The 17,773-nt window shown below is 28.6% G+C and overlaps 1 protein-coding gene across 4 annotated transcripts in view; it reads left to right on the plus strand.

Moving 5' to 3' along the window:
- The first annotated feature begins 751 nt into the window (after nucleotides 1-751).
- LOC107450413 (WD40 domain-containing protein denticleless) overlaps nucleotides 752-17,773 on the plus strand; it is a 42,399-nt gene continuing 25,377 nt past the window's right edge. For all 4 annotated transcript variants that reach the window (XM_043055934.2, XM_043055937.2, XM_043055936.2 and 1 more), the window contains exons 1-7: nucleotides 752-953; nucleotides 3,067-3,143; nucleotides 4,235-4,274; nucleotides 6,532-6,618; nucleotides 7,603-7,785; nucleotides 9,341-9,403; nucleotides 12,993-13,075. In XM_043055934.2, coding sequence (XP_042911868.1) covers nucleotides 872-953; nucleotides 3,067-3,143; nucleotides 4,235-4,274; nucleotides 6,532-6,618; nucleotides 7,603-7,785; nucleotides 9,341-9,403; nucleotides 12,993-13,075 — 615 coding nt within the window. In that variant the 5' untranslated portion in view covers nucleotides 752-871. The remainder of the gene's footprint in view (nucleotides 954-3,066; nucleotides 3,144-4,234; nucleotides 4,275-6,531; nucleotides 6,619-7,602; nucleotides 7,786-9,340; nucleotides 9,404-12,992; nucleotides 13,076-17,773) is intronic.

Below are 17,773 nucleotides of genomic sequence, written 5' to 3' on the forward strand. Positions count from 1 at the left end.
AAAAATTCCCCCCAAGCTTTAAGTGCGCGCATCGTGCGCCCACCTCTCCCCCTGGGGGGGCCCTGAGTATATGATAATCTGGTCGAGTCCGAAAATTAAACGTTAATATTAAGGGGAGGTATGAGGCAATTTATATGTACAGTGTATGAGCAGTAATTTCTCCCGATTTAAGCAATTATTCACACTAGTAAGAATAAAACAGTATTATATAGTATTTCTCATAACATTATTATATAGTATTTCTCCTGTACTGTAACAAGTTAGGTCAGGTTTCAAATTATAACATACTATAGTACCATACCAAAGGAGATAATTATACGCAAATTACGGACCCACAATGAGGCATATTATGGAAGTACGTATGCATATATTTCTAATTGCGTTTTAAAGCGTGAAAAGGGAGAAATTTTTGCTCATATACTGCATAGATATAGGGCCCCATATCTCCCCTTATTATTAACCAATAATATTAAAAATCGGTCAGGTATTATATTATTACAAACTATACTGCCATACAAAAGGAAATTACTAATTCAGAAGAAAAGAAAAAAAGGACGAAATTGAGAAAATTAACAAGTTTAATTTACTGCACGTAAGCTGCCATTATATAGAACTTCTGTAATAAACTAAAAATGTATGCTGAACAAGGCAAGGCTGAACTGGATCATCCTTGCCATAGGAGGGGGGAAGTTTAAGACATGGAACCCGTAAATTCCCCAGATGGCGTACTCGAGCATTGTGATCGCGAATATAGTTTTTAGCGGCAACCGCACATAAACTAGCGCGATAATTCAGTTACTAAACAAAACAAAAAGACTGTAAAGAAGTAATTTTTATTTCTGTTTGCGATTATTCAACTTTAATACACAATATGCATCTTTTAAATTTTTTTCCTAGCCGTGAATTAGGAAATACACGAAATGTTTACCCATCTAACCTTAAACAGCTGCAAGGTACTGATTTTTTTAACAAACTGATCTGATTTTTAATGTTGATCAATCTCTGATTTTTTTAGGATTTTGTTTTTACTGTTGTCACGAAGCTGTATCTTTATTTAATATCTTTTTTCTATGTATAAATTTGTCACCCACTTCTAATCTTCCGACTCTATAGTATTTTTATAATGAAAACTTGTATAGTAGGTACTTTTAAAAAAGTTGTACTAGATTAAAGTGACCACATTTTCATTGAGACAAAGCGGGACTAATGGGATGAAATGAGAATTAAAATTTAGTTATAGTATATATTTTATTGTATACATTCATATACTTATACAAAAATGTATTTATTATTAATTATTGGTAACTATAGAACTATTTGTAAAAAATAATAATTTGAACATCATGATTTTTAATCAAATTAAATTTTTTATTTAAAAAAAAGTATGATTTTCTTTCACGGTCATATTTTTGATCTGAGTGAATACTTAGCAATAGATTCGGATCATTTATTAAAATGTCGTGAAATATTTCACATGAATTGGTCAAATTATATTTTACACTTAAAATAGATTTTTAAAGTTTTAATGTTCAACTGCGTTGTTTCAGTTGTCCATATTTTATTGATACCAGAAAAAACATGTTCTGTTGCTACATTTGTTCCTGGAAGGAAGAGCGCGAATTCTACAATTTTCAAAATATTTTGNAGATTTCCTTATCGTGATCTGCGGCAGAATAATCGCCAAGTTTTAGAAACTTCCGGGCAGTGGCCGGCAAGAAACTAAAACAAAAACATCACAGAAAAGGACCAACTCTAAAGGTATAACTCGTAGCCCCCCCCCCCCCCATCTACATGTTTTTTATAAAAAAATTTGCAAGTTTGAAATGTATTTGGCACCTTGGCGATTGTAGTTGGCACGACAGATCACAATACGAAAATGTCCCTTGTATAAGAATAGCTTGCTGCGTAAAAAGGCGGCTACAAAGATTGAGGCAAATGCTTACACTTTATAGTTAAGAGCGTTCTCTAATACTCTTAATACAGGGTTTCCACGGTCCTTAAAAACTGCTTAATTTTTATTTTGGAAAATGAGGGCCCTTTAAAATACTACTTAATTTTAGTACAATGTTTTTATAAGTCCTTAATTTTTCAGTATTACTACTTGATAGGAAAGATTTTTTTCCACCTTACAAAAATATTTTAAAAAAAATTTAATTCTTTTAACTCCTAGAATGAGACCATGCATTCGGCGTACAGCATTTTAGAGAGACAAAATGTGTGGCTTTTTCTTTTAGGCATAACTAAATATTTAGCATGATTGACCCAGAACTGAATATGTGATGCATGTCTAGCAGCGAAATATTAAAACTTGTTTCAATAATTTCTTTATTACCCTTTTTTAATGTATGAAAAAATTTGCAAATCTTAATTTCTGTACTTAATTTTACTATTTAATTTCAATGAAATCATTAAAAATGGAATACGGATTAGTTTCACAGATGTTACCATTTAACAATCTCAAAATATTTTTAAAAAAAAATCTAATCCGGGCTTGCCAAAATTGCCTGGCCCTACTTTAATGAACCCTGTTAATTAATACAGTACAGAACCCGTTATCCGGAAATCAGAAAACCGGAAAACCAAAAAACCGGAACGAAATTCGATACATTTTCCCGGGATTTAAAAAAAAATAATTTTTTTTTTCCTCATAAGATTTTAGGATTTTTCTTTCTTTTTTGAAAGATGTTCACCTTATCATCATTTTGGAAATAATCATTTGTGTATTTGTAGTGATTCAGAAAACCGGAAAAATCAGTTATCCGGAATAGCGATGGTCCCGATCGTTCCGGATAATCGGTTCCCTACTGTACAATTATATCATTACTTACATTATAATTAAAAAAAATTTATTAATTTTTTTTATTTGTTGATTTTTTTTTAAGAAATGTAAATAATTGTCACTGTCACTGGTGGTATATTCGATGATAGACAATTATACTATTTTTAAGGTCCTTAATTTTTGGAAAAAATCCTTAATTTTTGCTTTGTTTAATTGTTTAAAGAGTGGGAACCCTGTAATAACAAAATTTCATTTTTAACCAATTTGTTATAATTCTTTATTTTTAGCTTCTGTACCTAATTTAGACAGCGTAATACAGAGGCTTGCTTGTCAAGAAAAAGACGTTTATGAAAGCTATGGAGAAGTATGTGTTTACTTTATTTATTGTTTTGTAAATATTCTTGTTTGCTCATGGATATTTTTTTAAATTGTAAGCAGTGCTTTGTATGAATGATGGTATTCATAAAAATAGATTTCTAAATATGTAGCATAGTCTTGTGCGACCTTAAACTAATAAACCAAGGCTAAAAGAAAAAAAAAACTTTCTTTTTCCTTTTTAGGTTTATTTCAAATAAAAGGATAAATAACATCTTAAGCCTCAAATAAAATGTATATTTATTGTGTGGCTTTGAGGAGAACTCCTCCAAACTGAAATTCTGGGACTGTCTGCCGCTATGGTAACAAGCTAGAGCACATTTCTAATGGGAGGGAAATGGAGGAAGGATGGTGTCGATTGGGTTACTTACGACGACCTATGCTAAGATTAAGACAAAGATATTCACCCATATTCGAAGTGATCTTTCTTCCTAACCATAGTTCCCGCCAAGACGTGAGACAGGTGTCTGGAGGAGTTCTCTTGAAAGCCCCACTATGCTATTAAAAAGTATTTTGTGCCTTATGGTGTAGTATGATCTTGATATTGCTTTTGTATTAAGACTGAGAAATCGATGAGTTGTTATGGGAAAGACATTAAAAAATCATTTTTCTTGTAGACAAAGATACGATCCTTTTTTTTATATTTTTGAATGATCATAAATATAGCTTCAGTTGTAAACTGATAAAAGTAAATGATAATTGGACAGCAGGCAATCCTTTATATTGAGAGGACAATTTTTATTTAGTATTCATTTTTATAAATAATTTTAACAGTTGGACTGAGGGATTAGGGCAGGCCCAAATACCCCAACACTCATGTGAACGAATACAAGTTACCAGTCAATGCGTTCTTGCTAACCGACAATAAAACTATGCTGCAATATTGCTTTTCAAAAATGGCTCTTAAGTGTAGTGTTGCTTTTTCCTGTTGCTTAAGAAACTGTACTGTAAACTCAGCAATAAATCCATTCCAATTATTATTGAACATATTTTATACCACCTTGAATGTTGTTACTGTCTGAAAAGCTTACATGTTTGTTTTTGTTATGCTTTGAAACTTCTTTTTTTGTTTTGTTTTAGACTGGACTTGTGCCGCCGTTTGCAAGCAAGTTTCGTAAAGGTAATGAGAGTTAAGTAGTCATCTAAGCTTTATACAGAATGATTCTAAGATCATAGAACAAACCCCTCTGGCAGAATTTTTTGTGCTATCTACCACAACACTCCCTAGCACTAATATCTTTCTGCATGTTATTTTTATAAATAACAAACATATAAGTTTCTAATTTAAAATAACAAAAGCTCTGTGTTTACAGAAGAATAAAAACTGTATATTTTATTTTTTACATGAACATGCAATAATTTTTTATTCTAATATTATGGGTGATATTCTCGCATTTTGTTAGGGAGGGGCGGCACACAAATTATTTCCTTTTTTGCATTTTGTAAATAATCATCATAATAAAGAAAAAAATTTAAAATCATGAATGTAGTAGTAATTGCCGAAAAAAAGATCGACAAAATTACACGAATTGGACTCCTCAAATGGGTGTTTCGTTTCAAGATTATGTTGTTGTAATAAAAAGTATTGTATAAAAAAATATCGGGTTTGAAAACTATGAAGAAATCAATAGCAATAACTGCCAAAAATACAATCAAAGCATTACATCGAATTACAATACTATCGGTGTTAATTGAGCACATCAAAAAGTGGTTTCCTAATTGCCTGATACAAATATTGTGTGTAAATTTCTATAGAGAAGAAAAGTATCTTTTTTATTTTACTTTCAAAAGAAAAATCTTTCTGCAAGAACTCGAACGTTCTACAGCAATGTTGCTGTGTCACTGCAATACAAACTCGGAGGGGAGGCAGGGTACATGTACATCAAAAGAACAGGAGTGTGGAATATGTCTGATCGCGCGAGTGAGGTTCAGGTGAAATTCAGACAGTACTGAAGAAATTTTTGTTTTAATTTTTAAAAAAAATTGCTAACAATTTTTTTTTTACCTTTCCTTGTGAAAGTAAAAAATGAAATAAAAAATTATTGTTGCAAAAAAAATGAATAAGAAAGAACAAGTACTGGCTGGGCCCGATCTAGAATACGGGGACCTTAAGCACAGAACTTTTGTGGCCCCATGTCATTACTTTAAACTAAATTTACATGTTGTTTAATTATGAAGTGTTTTTAAATTAATTATAATAGATGTAAATTACAATATATTTGTAAATTTTTGTTAGCTCATACTCTAATAGACAATTCTTAAGAGGATGCCTTACCGCAGAAGAAAATTTTCGTCACAAATTCTTCTTCATTACTAATTTAAAGTGTAGAAAAAGTGAGTTCAAACAAACCTAGAGTAAGCCATGAAGTTTCAAATACTGAAAAGAAATTACTAAAATATACAAATGAAAATAAGTTATGAGATGATAACTTAGGATTACGCAACGGAGAAGTTCTCTTCTAATAATTTGTTTGCATTTTAATAATTTGAAGTATTTTTTTCAGCAATTGGAACTTCATGACTTGCTCTTGATTTGCCTGTGTTGATTAGTGATAGCTTGGAAAATGTCAAATAAAAATACTAGTACACTAGAACATCTTAAATATAAAGCTTACAATCTAACAACAAACAAACCTTAGAAAAGGTTATTCATAAAAACATTTTATAAGTGGCTATTAAGAACAATTAACTGGTCAATAGCCAGCATCTCCTCTGAAAGTGGGGAAAACACAGTATCGGGACGAGATTCCTGAAACTGCAGCAACTCTGATTGCAAAAGACAGGGATGAGATTTTTCCGTTTTTTAGCGGATTTCCGCTTTTTTCACTTTTATCTCTTAAATTTCAGCTTTTTTATCAAAAAGTCAGATTNTGTTAATAGAAGACTGTTCACTCTCAGCAGTGGTTATCAGTAGTGTTCGTCCGCAAGTATCCTTCCGCGTAGGAACTACACTGTTTGATCTTCTTACCTCCGGCCTTCAACCCAAACCTCGGACTTCCATGGTTTTCTAGCTGACACAATTGACAGCCTGAACTTACTTTTTCTTTCTTTTAAATTAGTAATGAAGGAGAAAGAGAAATTGCGATGAAAAATTTCTTCCGTGGCATGGCGTCCTCTTAAGGAAAAAACAAAAAGAAATTATTTGTAACATTTAGAGTGCCCCTCCCCACCCTAAAATGGGGGAGGGGGCTAGCTCTAGTTTTCTCAGGGCTTATGATAAATCAGGCACTGATGACTGGCTTGATGGGCAAAAGTGAAAGAATATTTTCTATTTTGCTGTGCCATACCTCTTCTCCGAAGTTGTCTCATGATTTTAGAATCACTCGCCATATGATGTATCTTTAAGGCTCATTTGATTATTTTCCTTATTTTTGCAGATAAAAATTTTGATTTACTGGCTGTTGCTAATGAAGATGGAGATGTTATGTTGATTGACACCTGCAAGGATGAAAATATTGTGAAGTGTAAGAAATAAAATGTTTGAGACATTTTGAATTGCTTATACATTTCTTCAAATGTGGGTCGTAAAACATGCTATCTGACATTTTTTTATTTTTTTAATGTAATTTTGCAAAAAATAAAGAATTTTTTTATTTTATGCACTTGCTGCCCCTTCTAATTATATGTTAAATTGCTTATTAAACATAGTTATTTGTGACGCTTTTGCTTCTAAGTTTACACAATTTATCTAAAAAATTTTAAAACAAAAACAATATTTATCTTTTTACTTTATCTTCAATTCCTACTATTAGTTCACATTCTCCCTATTATCTTGTTCAAATTTTCAATTGTTAATAAAATACTTTTTATTCGTCCATTCAAGTTCAAATTAAATATGTAGTTGATGACACTTGATGTTTATATAGTTTTTCCAAATATTAATTTATTAATTAAATTAAATTTTTAGTTTTAAAAGGGGAAAAACAGTTATTATTTAATAACTGAAAGAGAATTTTTCTTTGTTAACCTAAGTAGCAATTGACTTAGAATTTTTTTTAAAATTACTTGTTTCTCCATATTTNATGAAAAAAAGGGGGGAAATAATAAGTAAAAAAATAACAAACAACAGTTAAAAAAAAAGAAAAAAAAGGTGAAATTTTATTTAAAAAACCGGAAAAAAAAAGATATAATTTTTCTTCAGCCCACACGATTATATCCGAGAAACAGAGTGCTTTCTGATATTGTATCAATAAAGCCGAAGCAAAATATGTTAATACAATAGTGTGAATAGCACTCAAAATTTTTTTTATAAAAATAACAACAAATAAATTACTTGCAGCTTAAGCACATTAAATGGGACTTATTGTTTTTCTTAACTTTCTTCGTGTTTTCTTGTATTTATTTATTTATTATATATATATATATATATATACATACATACACACACCAAATATACAAATATTTGCATTGGAGCATGTTAAAAGAATTTTTTTGTTGTTGTTCTTTAGCATTCACTGCCCATCATAATGCAATCTATGATATTTGTTGGCTCTCTGATGATTATCACCTCATCACAGTGTCTGGTGACCACAGGGCATGTCTTTGGGATATGAATACACTAAAGAATATAGGAACTTTTAAAAGACACACCGGATCCATTAAATCTGTAGATGTATGCCCTAATGATAATGGTATGATATGGTGTTATGTTTTTAGCTTTTGTGAATTATTTAAATTTTAAAAATGCATTTCATTATTTTTACGAATGCTTACATAATGGTATACCTACAAGTGACGTAATGTGGGTCTATCATATATTTTTTACTACGCTAAACTTTACTCGTAGCCTAAGAAATGTTACTAGTAAAATCTCCATTATTTTATTTCTCCAATGTTGGCTGGTATGTTTCCATTCTATTTCGAGTAAGCCAAGACCGTCAAGTATCAGTTCTCTCAAGTGACACATTCTACATTCTTTTTCAAAGATTTCAATTCTTTCGCTATATATTTACACAAAGACAGGTATGAAGCCATGTTGAACATAAACAAACTAATTATGCACCGAAGTTTCCTGGTGCAGAAAACAAAAATATATAACTGTTACAATAAAATACATAAATAATAAATTTAAGTTAAAGATGTAGACGAAAAGGAAATATATTTCAGCTAATTCCATCTGCGATATACGGCTCTCTATTTAGTTAATTTATTGATAATTAGAATTTTAACTTATGTAGAGAAACTTAGCGCAACTTTAATACGCCATTTTGCTGATGAAGATTAGCTGGAGCTGATATCACATGTGTGGTCTTCTTGAAGTACAAGTACCCAATTGTACCAAATTATTTAAAATTTGGGTTCACTACAGCATGTGGCCAAAATTGTATATATGGACAGGAAATTTGTTGCTTGAAATATTCATACATTATACTTTTTTTATTTTCTTAATTAAATTAGAGTTTTAAGTATCATATAAAACTCATTAGCAATACTGTAAAAAAAGTGATAAACAAATTTATGTGGATTCACAAAGAAAATTATCGACTTGAGATTAGCATGTTTTAAATATTTTCTATTAACGAAACCTGGATTCTTCAATCCTAACTGTTTACAGTCGATAACATATCCGCTAAACGGCGAGTTAAAAATTTATCTACTTATTGAACGTCGCTAATTAACAATAACTTTTTATGAAAAATCTGAAGATTTTATGAACAAAGTAGAAATAAATTACAATAACTGCTGAAAAACCACTGATTTACAATAAAATCCTTGTAGATCAAGCGTGTCAAAAATTTATTAATCAATTGCTTATGGTAAATATATCAAAAAATCAGGATTATAAAAAACCACAAGGTACTTAAAATTTTTTAAATTTAAATATTCCCCTTTTAGTTTGCATAGACATAAGCAATAATTCATATACATCCTAAAATATGTGTATATTTGTATGAATTCAGGGTTGGCTAATATAATCAAGAAAACAGTTCTTTGTCAGACACTAGTTATTTTATCATGATCATGTAAAGTCTTTGAAAATTATTTTGCATTTTGTTGATGTATATAGCGCTTAAAAATATTTTTTTAATGCTTAAGAAGTGTACTTAAAAAGTGTTAATTTTTCGTTGAAAGATTTGGCTATGCACCCATGAGTGGCATTAGGCTATTCCTATTTATTTTCAATTTATCAATTAAATAATTATTTTACATAAAATTAATTCCTATTTATGGAAATTTTTTTCCCAGCTATGTTTGCTACTGGCTCAAGAGATGGTACTATTTGTGTGTGGGACGTCAGGGATAACTCATGTAAGTATCATTATTTTTAGTATGTATTTGTGTACCAAGATTATTATATTTGTGATTCTTCATTATACTTGTACCAAGATGATTTTTTTTTCACAGAAATATGTAGAAAAGCCAATTACTATTGACTTTGCATAATTTGTGCAGATTTTCGGAAATTACAGAATAGTTCCTGATTTTTTTTTATGTCCCCATATTACATTTTTTTTCTCCAATTTTTAATATACAGTTAACTTTTTAGTAATTTTTCCAACAGTAAATATAAAAAGATATTTTTTAATTTTATCTTTGTTTACTAAATTTGATAAAATCATTTGTGTTCCTTTTATAAATTTTTGGTCATTCAACAATTTAATGTATTCAATCATATTTTAAAACTTAAATAAAATTCTGTTTGTGAAGAGCAAGTTCAATTTTTAATTTTAACATTGCCAGAAAAACAGTACAACTGAGATAAAATCATTAAATTAGTTAAAATCATTTGTGTTTCTTTTATAAATTTTTGGTCATTCTGGAATGTAGTATATTAAATCATATTTCAAAGCTTAAATAAAATTCTGTAAAGAAAAGCAAGTTGCATTTTTAATTTTAATATTGCCAGATGAAGCAATACAACTTCGATAAAATCATTAAATTAGTTAAAATCATTTGTGTTTCTTTTATAAATTTTTGGTCATTCTGGAATGTAATATATTAAATCATATTTTAAAGTTTAAATAAAATTCTGTTTGCGAAAAGCAAGTTAAATTTTTAATTTTAATATTGCCAGATAAAACAATACAACTTAAAATGTTTCATTTGAATCAGAAAAATACATAAATTTTTGAATTCGAACTTGGCAGAAGGCCCAAAGTTTGTGAGCTTAAAACAGAGAGTGTAAAATTAAGTTTGTTCTTGTCAGTTTTTATTTTTGGTTGCGAAACACTTTTCACACAATTCTAAATGATCATTTTAGAGAAAAATATTTAATTAGTTTTTATAGTAACTAAAAATTATATAATCTCAAAAACAAGCAGTTGGTAAACAAAAGAGAAAAAGCATCCTACAGTTTGTCTATTTAAAGAACTCCCCTAGCCATTCATCTGGAGTAGTAGCGGTGACTATGGTTACAAGGTTTAACCATTTCGAGTAGGGGTGTTCAGTCATTATTTAAGACAGGATTTGACTCGGATCGGTGAGAAAAGGGGAGTCGGGAGAAAGAAGCCCCCTTTAAAATGGGCTATTTCTTATTTCCATAGCAGCAGACGACAACCTTAGACTTCATGGCGAGGGGTGTTCTTTCTGTAGATGAACTATGTTGTATAATATTTTTGAATTGAAATACCTTTAAAGGCTTTCTAAAATTGAATGTTTTGCAATTTAATTTTAAGAGCTTGTTTTTTTATGTGGGAAAATTTGTTTTATAAGTTTAACTGTACATAATTTATATCTTTGTCTTTTGAATAAAATTTTTTGATTTACAATTGTTCTCAACCAGGGTTGGCAAGGTTTAGGACAGAATGGATTAATCCACGGTTTAAACCGTCCTGTCTTAAACTGTCCAAAACCCTTTTACTCAAATTATGTCACAATTTTATCTGAACAATATTTAAAAGGTAAAATAAACATAGAACTAGTAACATATTGATAATTAAATCTGCTAGAGAATATTTGTTTTTAAAAGTATAATGTTTTATTAATATTGTTTGACTCTTCAATTTAAACATTAAACAAAAGAAAATTAATCAGTAATCAAGTTCAATTGGTCCTCTCATTCACTAGTACATGACTGAAGTTTGACCTTGTTTAAAGTTAAACTATTAAAGACTAAGTGCTTGCTGAGTCATAAACAGGTTTATTTATCTATAATGCTATACAAGAATACTTTTATTTCATTCATGTTTGATGCTTTTAGCATAGTGGTGATACATCACCAGTGTCAGTAACTGAAACTGATGTTATGCCCTTCAAAACTGTTAATACATTTTTCAGTTATTTTGTATTTCCAATTTAAAGTAATATATTTATGTTGGAAAACAATATTTTTTTTTAAATAGATATCTTTTTTATCATCCTGTGATGCAGAAATTATAAAATTTAAAAAAAAAAATATTGTGAAAAATAAAAGGTTAATTTTTAAACAAATTTAGTATTTAAAAAAAAAAAAAATTATTTTTTAANTTTTAAACAAATTTAGTATTTTAAAAAAAAATATTTTTTAATATTGCATTATTTATCCTTATGCAAAAACATTATTTATCAGTATTAAAAGCATATTTATAATTAAAGGATTTGGTTTTCACTTTTGTTGTTCAATGAATTGTGGAGCTTCAAAAATTATAAACCTTTTCCTATTATATGATATTATTTTCCTTTATTAAGTTAAAATGAATTGTATGAAAAATATCAAATATTTTTTGATACATGTAATTATGTGTACAATGGCTACACCTATAGAATTTTTACCTTTTACCAAAGTTCAAGGTTTTGGACAGTTTTATCCAGTTTAAGACAGTAAAACCCACGTGTCCTGTCCAAAATCAGTTTAGGACGTCCAAAACCCCAACCCTGTTCTAAATATGTTATGGTTTAAGTAATTTATTTTTTAAAAAAAGGGATGAATGATTTAATTCTTTTGATATCTTGACATCTTGAAATAGCACATCTTTATTTTGGAATGTTCTTGTTTTTTTGAAGAAAAAAAATTTTGAATTAAAATTGTTCTAAACTTGTTTTGGTTTATGTAATTTATTCAAAAAAAATGGTGAATAATTTAATTCCTTTTACATCTTGAAATAGTACATCTTCACTTTGGAATGTTTAAGTTATAATTTCTTCTTATCCTAGTTATGTGGATTTTTTCAAGGCGAAAGCCTGCATTTGGCCCCCTTGTTTGCAGGTTGTAGACTCTAACAATAATAAAAGTTTAGGTGTATATACATTTGGCAACTCTTCATTCATTAAATTATAAACATAAAAATTAAATGTACAAAACTTATTGCTTAATTATGATTTTTAACAGTATGAAGTTTTTTACTTCCTCATTAAAGCAAAATAGTTTAATAATTTTATGTATGTTCATTCTTTATTCTTTAATAAAAATGCCTAAGAGGACGCCATACCATAGAAGAAAAATTTTGTTGCAAATTTTCTTTCTCCTTCATTACTAATTTAAAATTTAATGGGAAGAAAAAGTAAGTTCAGCAAATCTGGGGTAAGCCATAAAGTTTTAAATACTGAAAAAAATACTTCAAAATATTAAAAAGCAAATAAATTATTGGAAGAAACCTTCTTGGTTGTGTAATATTGAGTTATCATGTAATAATTTATTTTCATTTCTATATTTTAAAATTTTACTTTCAGTATTTAAAACTTCATGGCTTACTCTAGTTTTGTCTGAACTCACTTTTTCTACACTTTGAATTAGTAATGAGGGAGAAAAGCGGCATGGCGTCCTTTTCAGGCTTTATGTTAACCAAATCTCAAAATTTGATTTTTTTTCCTTTAAAAATAGAAGTATTAATTATAATTCATACTATTAGATTTATTCATATTATTAGATCTTTTGCAGTATGGTGTCCTCTTAAGATAAAGTTGTAAATTTTTTTCTTAGATGGAAATGCTGTGTACAAACCATCTATCCAAATACAATCTGCTCACAGAAGGAAAGATGCCAACAAATCCAAGTTTCCTTTTGTAAGTATACTTCGTCTTTTGTGTCATTATATACGCATTTGAAAATCATAGATATCTTGTAACCATTGCTTTAAAGAATTTATTCTCACTCTTGGATTGCAATCCAGAATACTTTTTAATAAGAATATAAAAAGTATGCTATTCAATATATGATCATGGCTCTTAGTGTTTTTAAAAAATGCTTAAAGATGCTTTTTCCAGTGTTGTTTTTTAAAAAAGTGCTTAATTTTCCCTTTTCGAAAATTAGATTTTTTTCCCTTTACCATGTCGATTTTCGCCACTTATGAAAAAGCTTGGTTTTTACATTGTTCTATTCGACTTTTTCACTGTTCATTCAACCACAATCCATTTTGTCGTACCGTCGGTCGNTCTTAAATTGGTAACAATTAACTATTTAAACTAGACTAAATTTCATTTGGCTTTCAAGAAATCAGAAACACCTCATAGGTGCAACGCGATTAACCATGTCGAAAACAAGTGCACGACTAACGGAAGGTTAAAGATGCTTTTTTCAGTGTTGTTTTTTAAAAAAGTGCTTAATTTTCCCTTTTCAAAAATTAGATTTTTTCCCCTTTACCATGTGGATTTTCGCTGCTTATGAAAAAGCTTGGTTTTTACATTGTTCTATTCAACTTTTTCACTATTCATTCAACCACAATCCATTTTGTCGTACCGTCGGTCGTATCATAGGAAAGTGCCAATAATTTTACATGATGAAATACTTGCCAGTCCGCATGTGCTGCATTTAGTGAGATTCTAGCACTCTCATGTGCAACTCTGCTAAATTTAGCCAGATATTCTCAATTATGGCTTCATTTTACACCCTCTGAAATCAAATCAAAACTTTTGGAACTTTTTATGGGGGCTTATATAATCAAGAAAAGAGTTCCTTGTCAGAAACTAGTTATTTTATCATGATCTTGTGAAGTCTTTGAAAATTATTTTGCACTTTGTTAATGAATATAGTGCTTAAAAATATTTCTTAAGTGCTTAAAAAGTACTTAAAATGTGCTTATTTTTTCTTGAAAGAATCCAAAATAAATCAGGTTTTGAATGCTAACTGGGTCTGGACAGGACACATGAGTTTTACTGTCTTAAACTGTCCTAAATTAACTAAAACTCTCCTAAACTGCCTTAAAGTGTCCGAAACCTTGAACATTGGTAATAGATAAAAATTCTATATGTGTAACAATTGTACTCATAATAGTATTTAACATATATTAATAAGTATTTGTTACTTTTAATACAATTAACTTTAACTTATTAATGGAAAATAATATAATAGGAAAAGATTTATAAATTTCGAAGCTCCACAATTCATTGAACAACAAAAGTGAATACCTTATCCCTTAAATATGAATGAATATGCTTTGATAAATTACGTTTTTGCATGGATTAATAAATGCAATATTAAAAATAATAATTTAATTTTTTAATGAAACAAAAACTTGTCTTCATTTTGTTTCTTGTTCATAAACTAACCTTTTATTTTTCACAATATTTATCTTAAATTGTGACATATTTTAAATAAAAGGGTTTTGGACAGGACGGTTTAAACCGTGGATTAATCCATTCTGCCCTAAACCTTGCCAACTCTGAGAATAATTTTTAATTAAGGTATAAGGAAGTATGTTATTCAATCTATAATGTAATTCAAATAGAAAATTGTTTAGTATTTATAAATGTTCATAATGAAAAATTCGATTATGTTAAGTGAAACCTATTAAGTTGATCATTTGTTTAAATTGCTTTTGATGTACCAAACTGGCAAATGAAAATTATTTCTTTTATTTGTGACCATTTCTCTAAATTAAAGCCTCCAATGGCAACTAAAAAGCAACGGCTTGCTAATTTTTTGTCGTTGGGTGGCAATGGTAACTTTTATGAGCAAAAAAGCGTCCCAAAACAACTATTTTTTAAAAAGTGGAGATTTCTTGCAAATTTAGGTCATGTTTCTTCATATATAATTTAAAAAACGATAAATCTTTTGACCTTTTTCCTTTCTTTCCGATACGTTAAAAAAAATCCGCTTTCTTTTTCATGCTTTATTTCAAATCCTTATTTTACTAAATTAATTTGTATGCTCATATCTAGTTAATTTTATGAACTTATATTATATTCAGTTTATTGAATATCTTGTTTAAAGATAAAATTATCTAAAATCATTTCATAGAAATTTTTTTAAAGCTATGTATTTTTTCATAATTATGTATACTTGGTTTTTAATTAATCTACTTATTATAAAAATCTAATGTTATTTAGCATTTATTAATGAGCACTAACTTTTTACTTTAAAGTTATAATATTAGTAAACTCAAACAGACTACATGTAGGGAAAAAATTATTAATATTTGAAAACTTCTTAAAAAATCTTTAAAGTTGTTAAACACTTAATTTTTTAAAAATTTTTATAGTACGATTAATCTTTATTTTGAATCTAGATCAATTGTTTATTTTAATCACCTGTTTAATTTACAGTGGTTTTTCAGAATCAAAATCAATTTAATTACCTTGAACTTTAAAAATGTATCTCTATTTAATTTCCTTTTTATTTTAATTGTGATACTTTTATAAGGAGGAAAAAACATAGTTTTGCTTTTGAAGTTTGTCGGTTCATTGTAAAAATCATTCACAACACTATTACACGAATAAAAATGGCATCTTATTGGAGACCAGTGGTCTGCAGTAATAAACTGCAAGTAGTGAAACTAATGTAGTCATGTCCCCCGTGGCAAAATCATGGAAACATTATCGCAGAATGTTACAGAGTTCCTGAAGAAAGATTTTTCTTCTAAAAAGTAAATAATTTTAGTTTTCTTTTCTACTGAAGTTTGCACATGTTTGAATCATGCATTTAGATAGTCATTGGAATCGTGTTTTTGAGTATTTACTTTTTAAGGCAATGATTCTATCAAATGCTTGACTGTTATTACTATTTATTTCTCAACAGTTTTTAAATCCGATATTTTTTATGTGATATTACAATTATTTATTATGCACTTGAGTTACCCCTTTTTGAGGAGTCGATCTTTTTTTTTTTTCAACAACGGTTTTCATGATTTTTAATTACTTTATTGTGGTGATTATTTACAAAATGCGAAGATGGAAATACTTAGTATGTTTTCTCCCCCAACAAGATGTGATAATATCACCCATAATATTAGAATAAAAACTTATTACATGTTCAATTTTAAAAAAAATTATACTTAAACACATCGCTTTTGATATGTTAAATTAGTAACATACATGTTAGTTATTATTAAAGGTATCTTGCAGAAAGATATTAGTGCTTGAAATATATTAGTTTTGTCACTGATAGCTTGAAAAAATTCGGCCACTGGGTTCATGTCCACTACTCTTAATGTTAGTTAAGTAAATGTTAGCAAACTTTTAATGTCAGTTTAGCAAAGAAACACATCTCTAATTGAAATAATTTTTTGAATTTGATGGATAAAAATACTTTGCGGGTCCGTCAAGAGAGGCAATGAAATGTCCCTGTAACTGCAGCTGAGAGTAAAGTGGAATTACGTATTTAGAATTACGTATAACAAATATTAAATCTTACTATTAGAAAAAATTGATAATTAATCATTTAAGTCACACTTTTACATGTGAATGTATACTCCTGATACATTGATATTATTTCAAAGGAGGGAAACATATTTTCTATGTATTCAATTTCTTCAAAGAAATAAAAGAGCACTAAACAAATAAAACTGCAAGTATTTGATAATTTCTTAGCACTTCTTAAATTAAATATTCGCTCTCACGAAGAACATAAAACGTTGAATAAATGAACAACTTTGAAAAAATTGTTTTAGAATAACAAACTGGTTCATGTAAACATAAATAAATATTTCTAAATGAATTTTTATGTTTAATGTAAGCCAATCTTTTATTCAAAACCATTTTGAACATAGATGTAAATTAATCTCGAGCAAAGTTCGGATCCTTAAAGTTGTGAAATAGTGACTACATTTCGAAAGTAGTTTGTAGTTCCTATATTTTAAAAAAAATCGTTGTAGTTGTAGCTAACTACATTTGCAATAAACTATTGGAACAAACTGCAAAAATAATGTAGTTTTTCCGACCACTGGTTGGCCTAATGCGAGAAATCATTCTCGAAGTTTTTAGAAGAAATGGTGTCATTTTTTACCGTGCCAAAGTTCGTTTTAAATTAAATATTTGCTGTAGACAAAGGAATAAACAGTTGAAGGTTAAATGAACAATTTCGAAAAAAATTGTTGGCAAGTAAACTTGCTGATGTAAACATAAATATATTTTTTATCTATTTTTATTCTAATTCTCTTATATTTAATCCAAGCAAATTTCTTTTTCAAATCCCTTTTGAAAATAGGTGTAAATTAAGTTCTCCAAAGTTCTCTTTAAAGTAGTTACTACAATTACAAAGTAGTTGTAGTCACTACATTAAAAAAATGTAGATGTAGTTCACCACATTTGTAACAAAGTAATTGTAGTAAACTACAAAAATAATTAAGTTTTTCCGACCACTGTACTTGAGCATATTATTTTTCATTGCTATTAAAAAAAAGTTAACTAACACCACTTATTTCCTAGTTGTTGTTAACTACAACTACAAAACTTTTGTAGTTGTAATTTACTACAACTACAAAAATAATGTAGTTTTCCTGACCACTGGGGAGACTATTTTGGTTACTAATTTTTATATAAGGCTAC

The sequence above is a fragment of the Parasteatoda tepidariorum genome, chromosome 1 (genome assembly GCF_043381705.1).
Source record: "Parasteatoda tepidariorum isolate YZ-2023 chromosome 1, CAS_Ptep_4.0, whole genome shotgun sequence".
Taxonomy (NCBI): domain Eukaryota; kingdom Metazoa; phylum Arthropoda; class Arachnida; order Araneae; family Theridiidae; genus Parasteatoda; species Parasteatoda tepidariorum.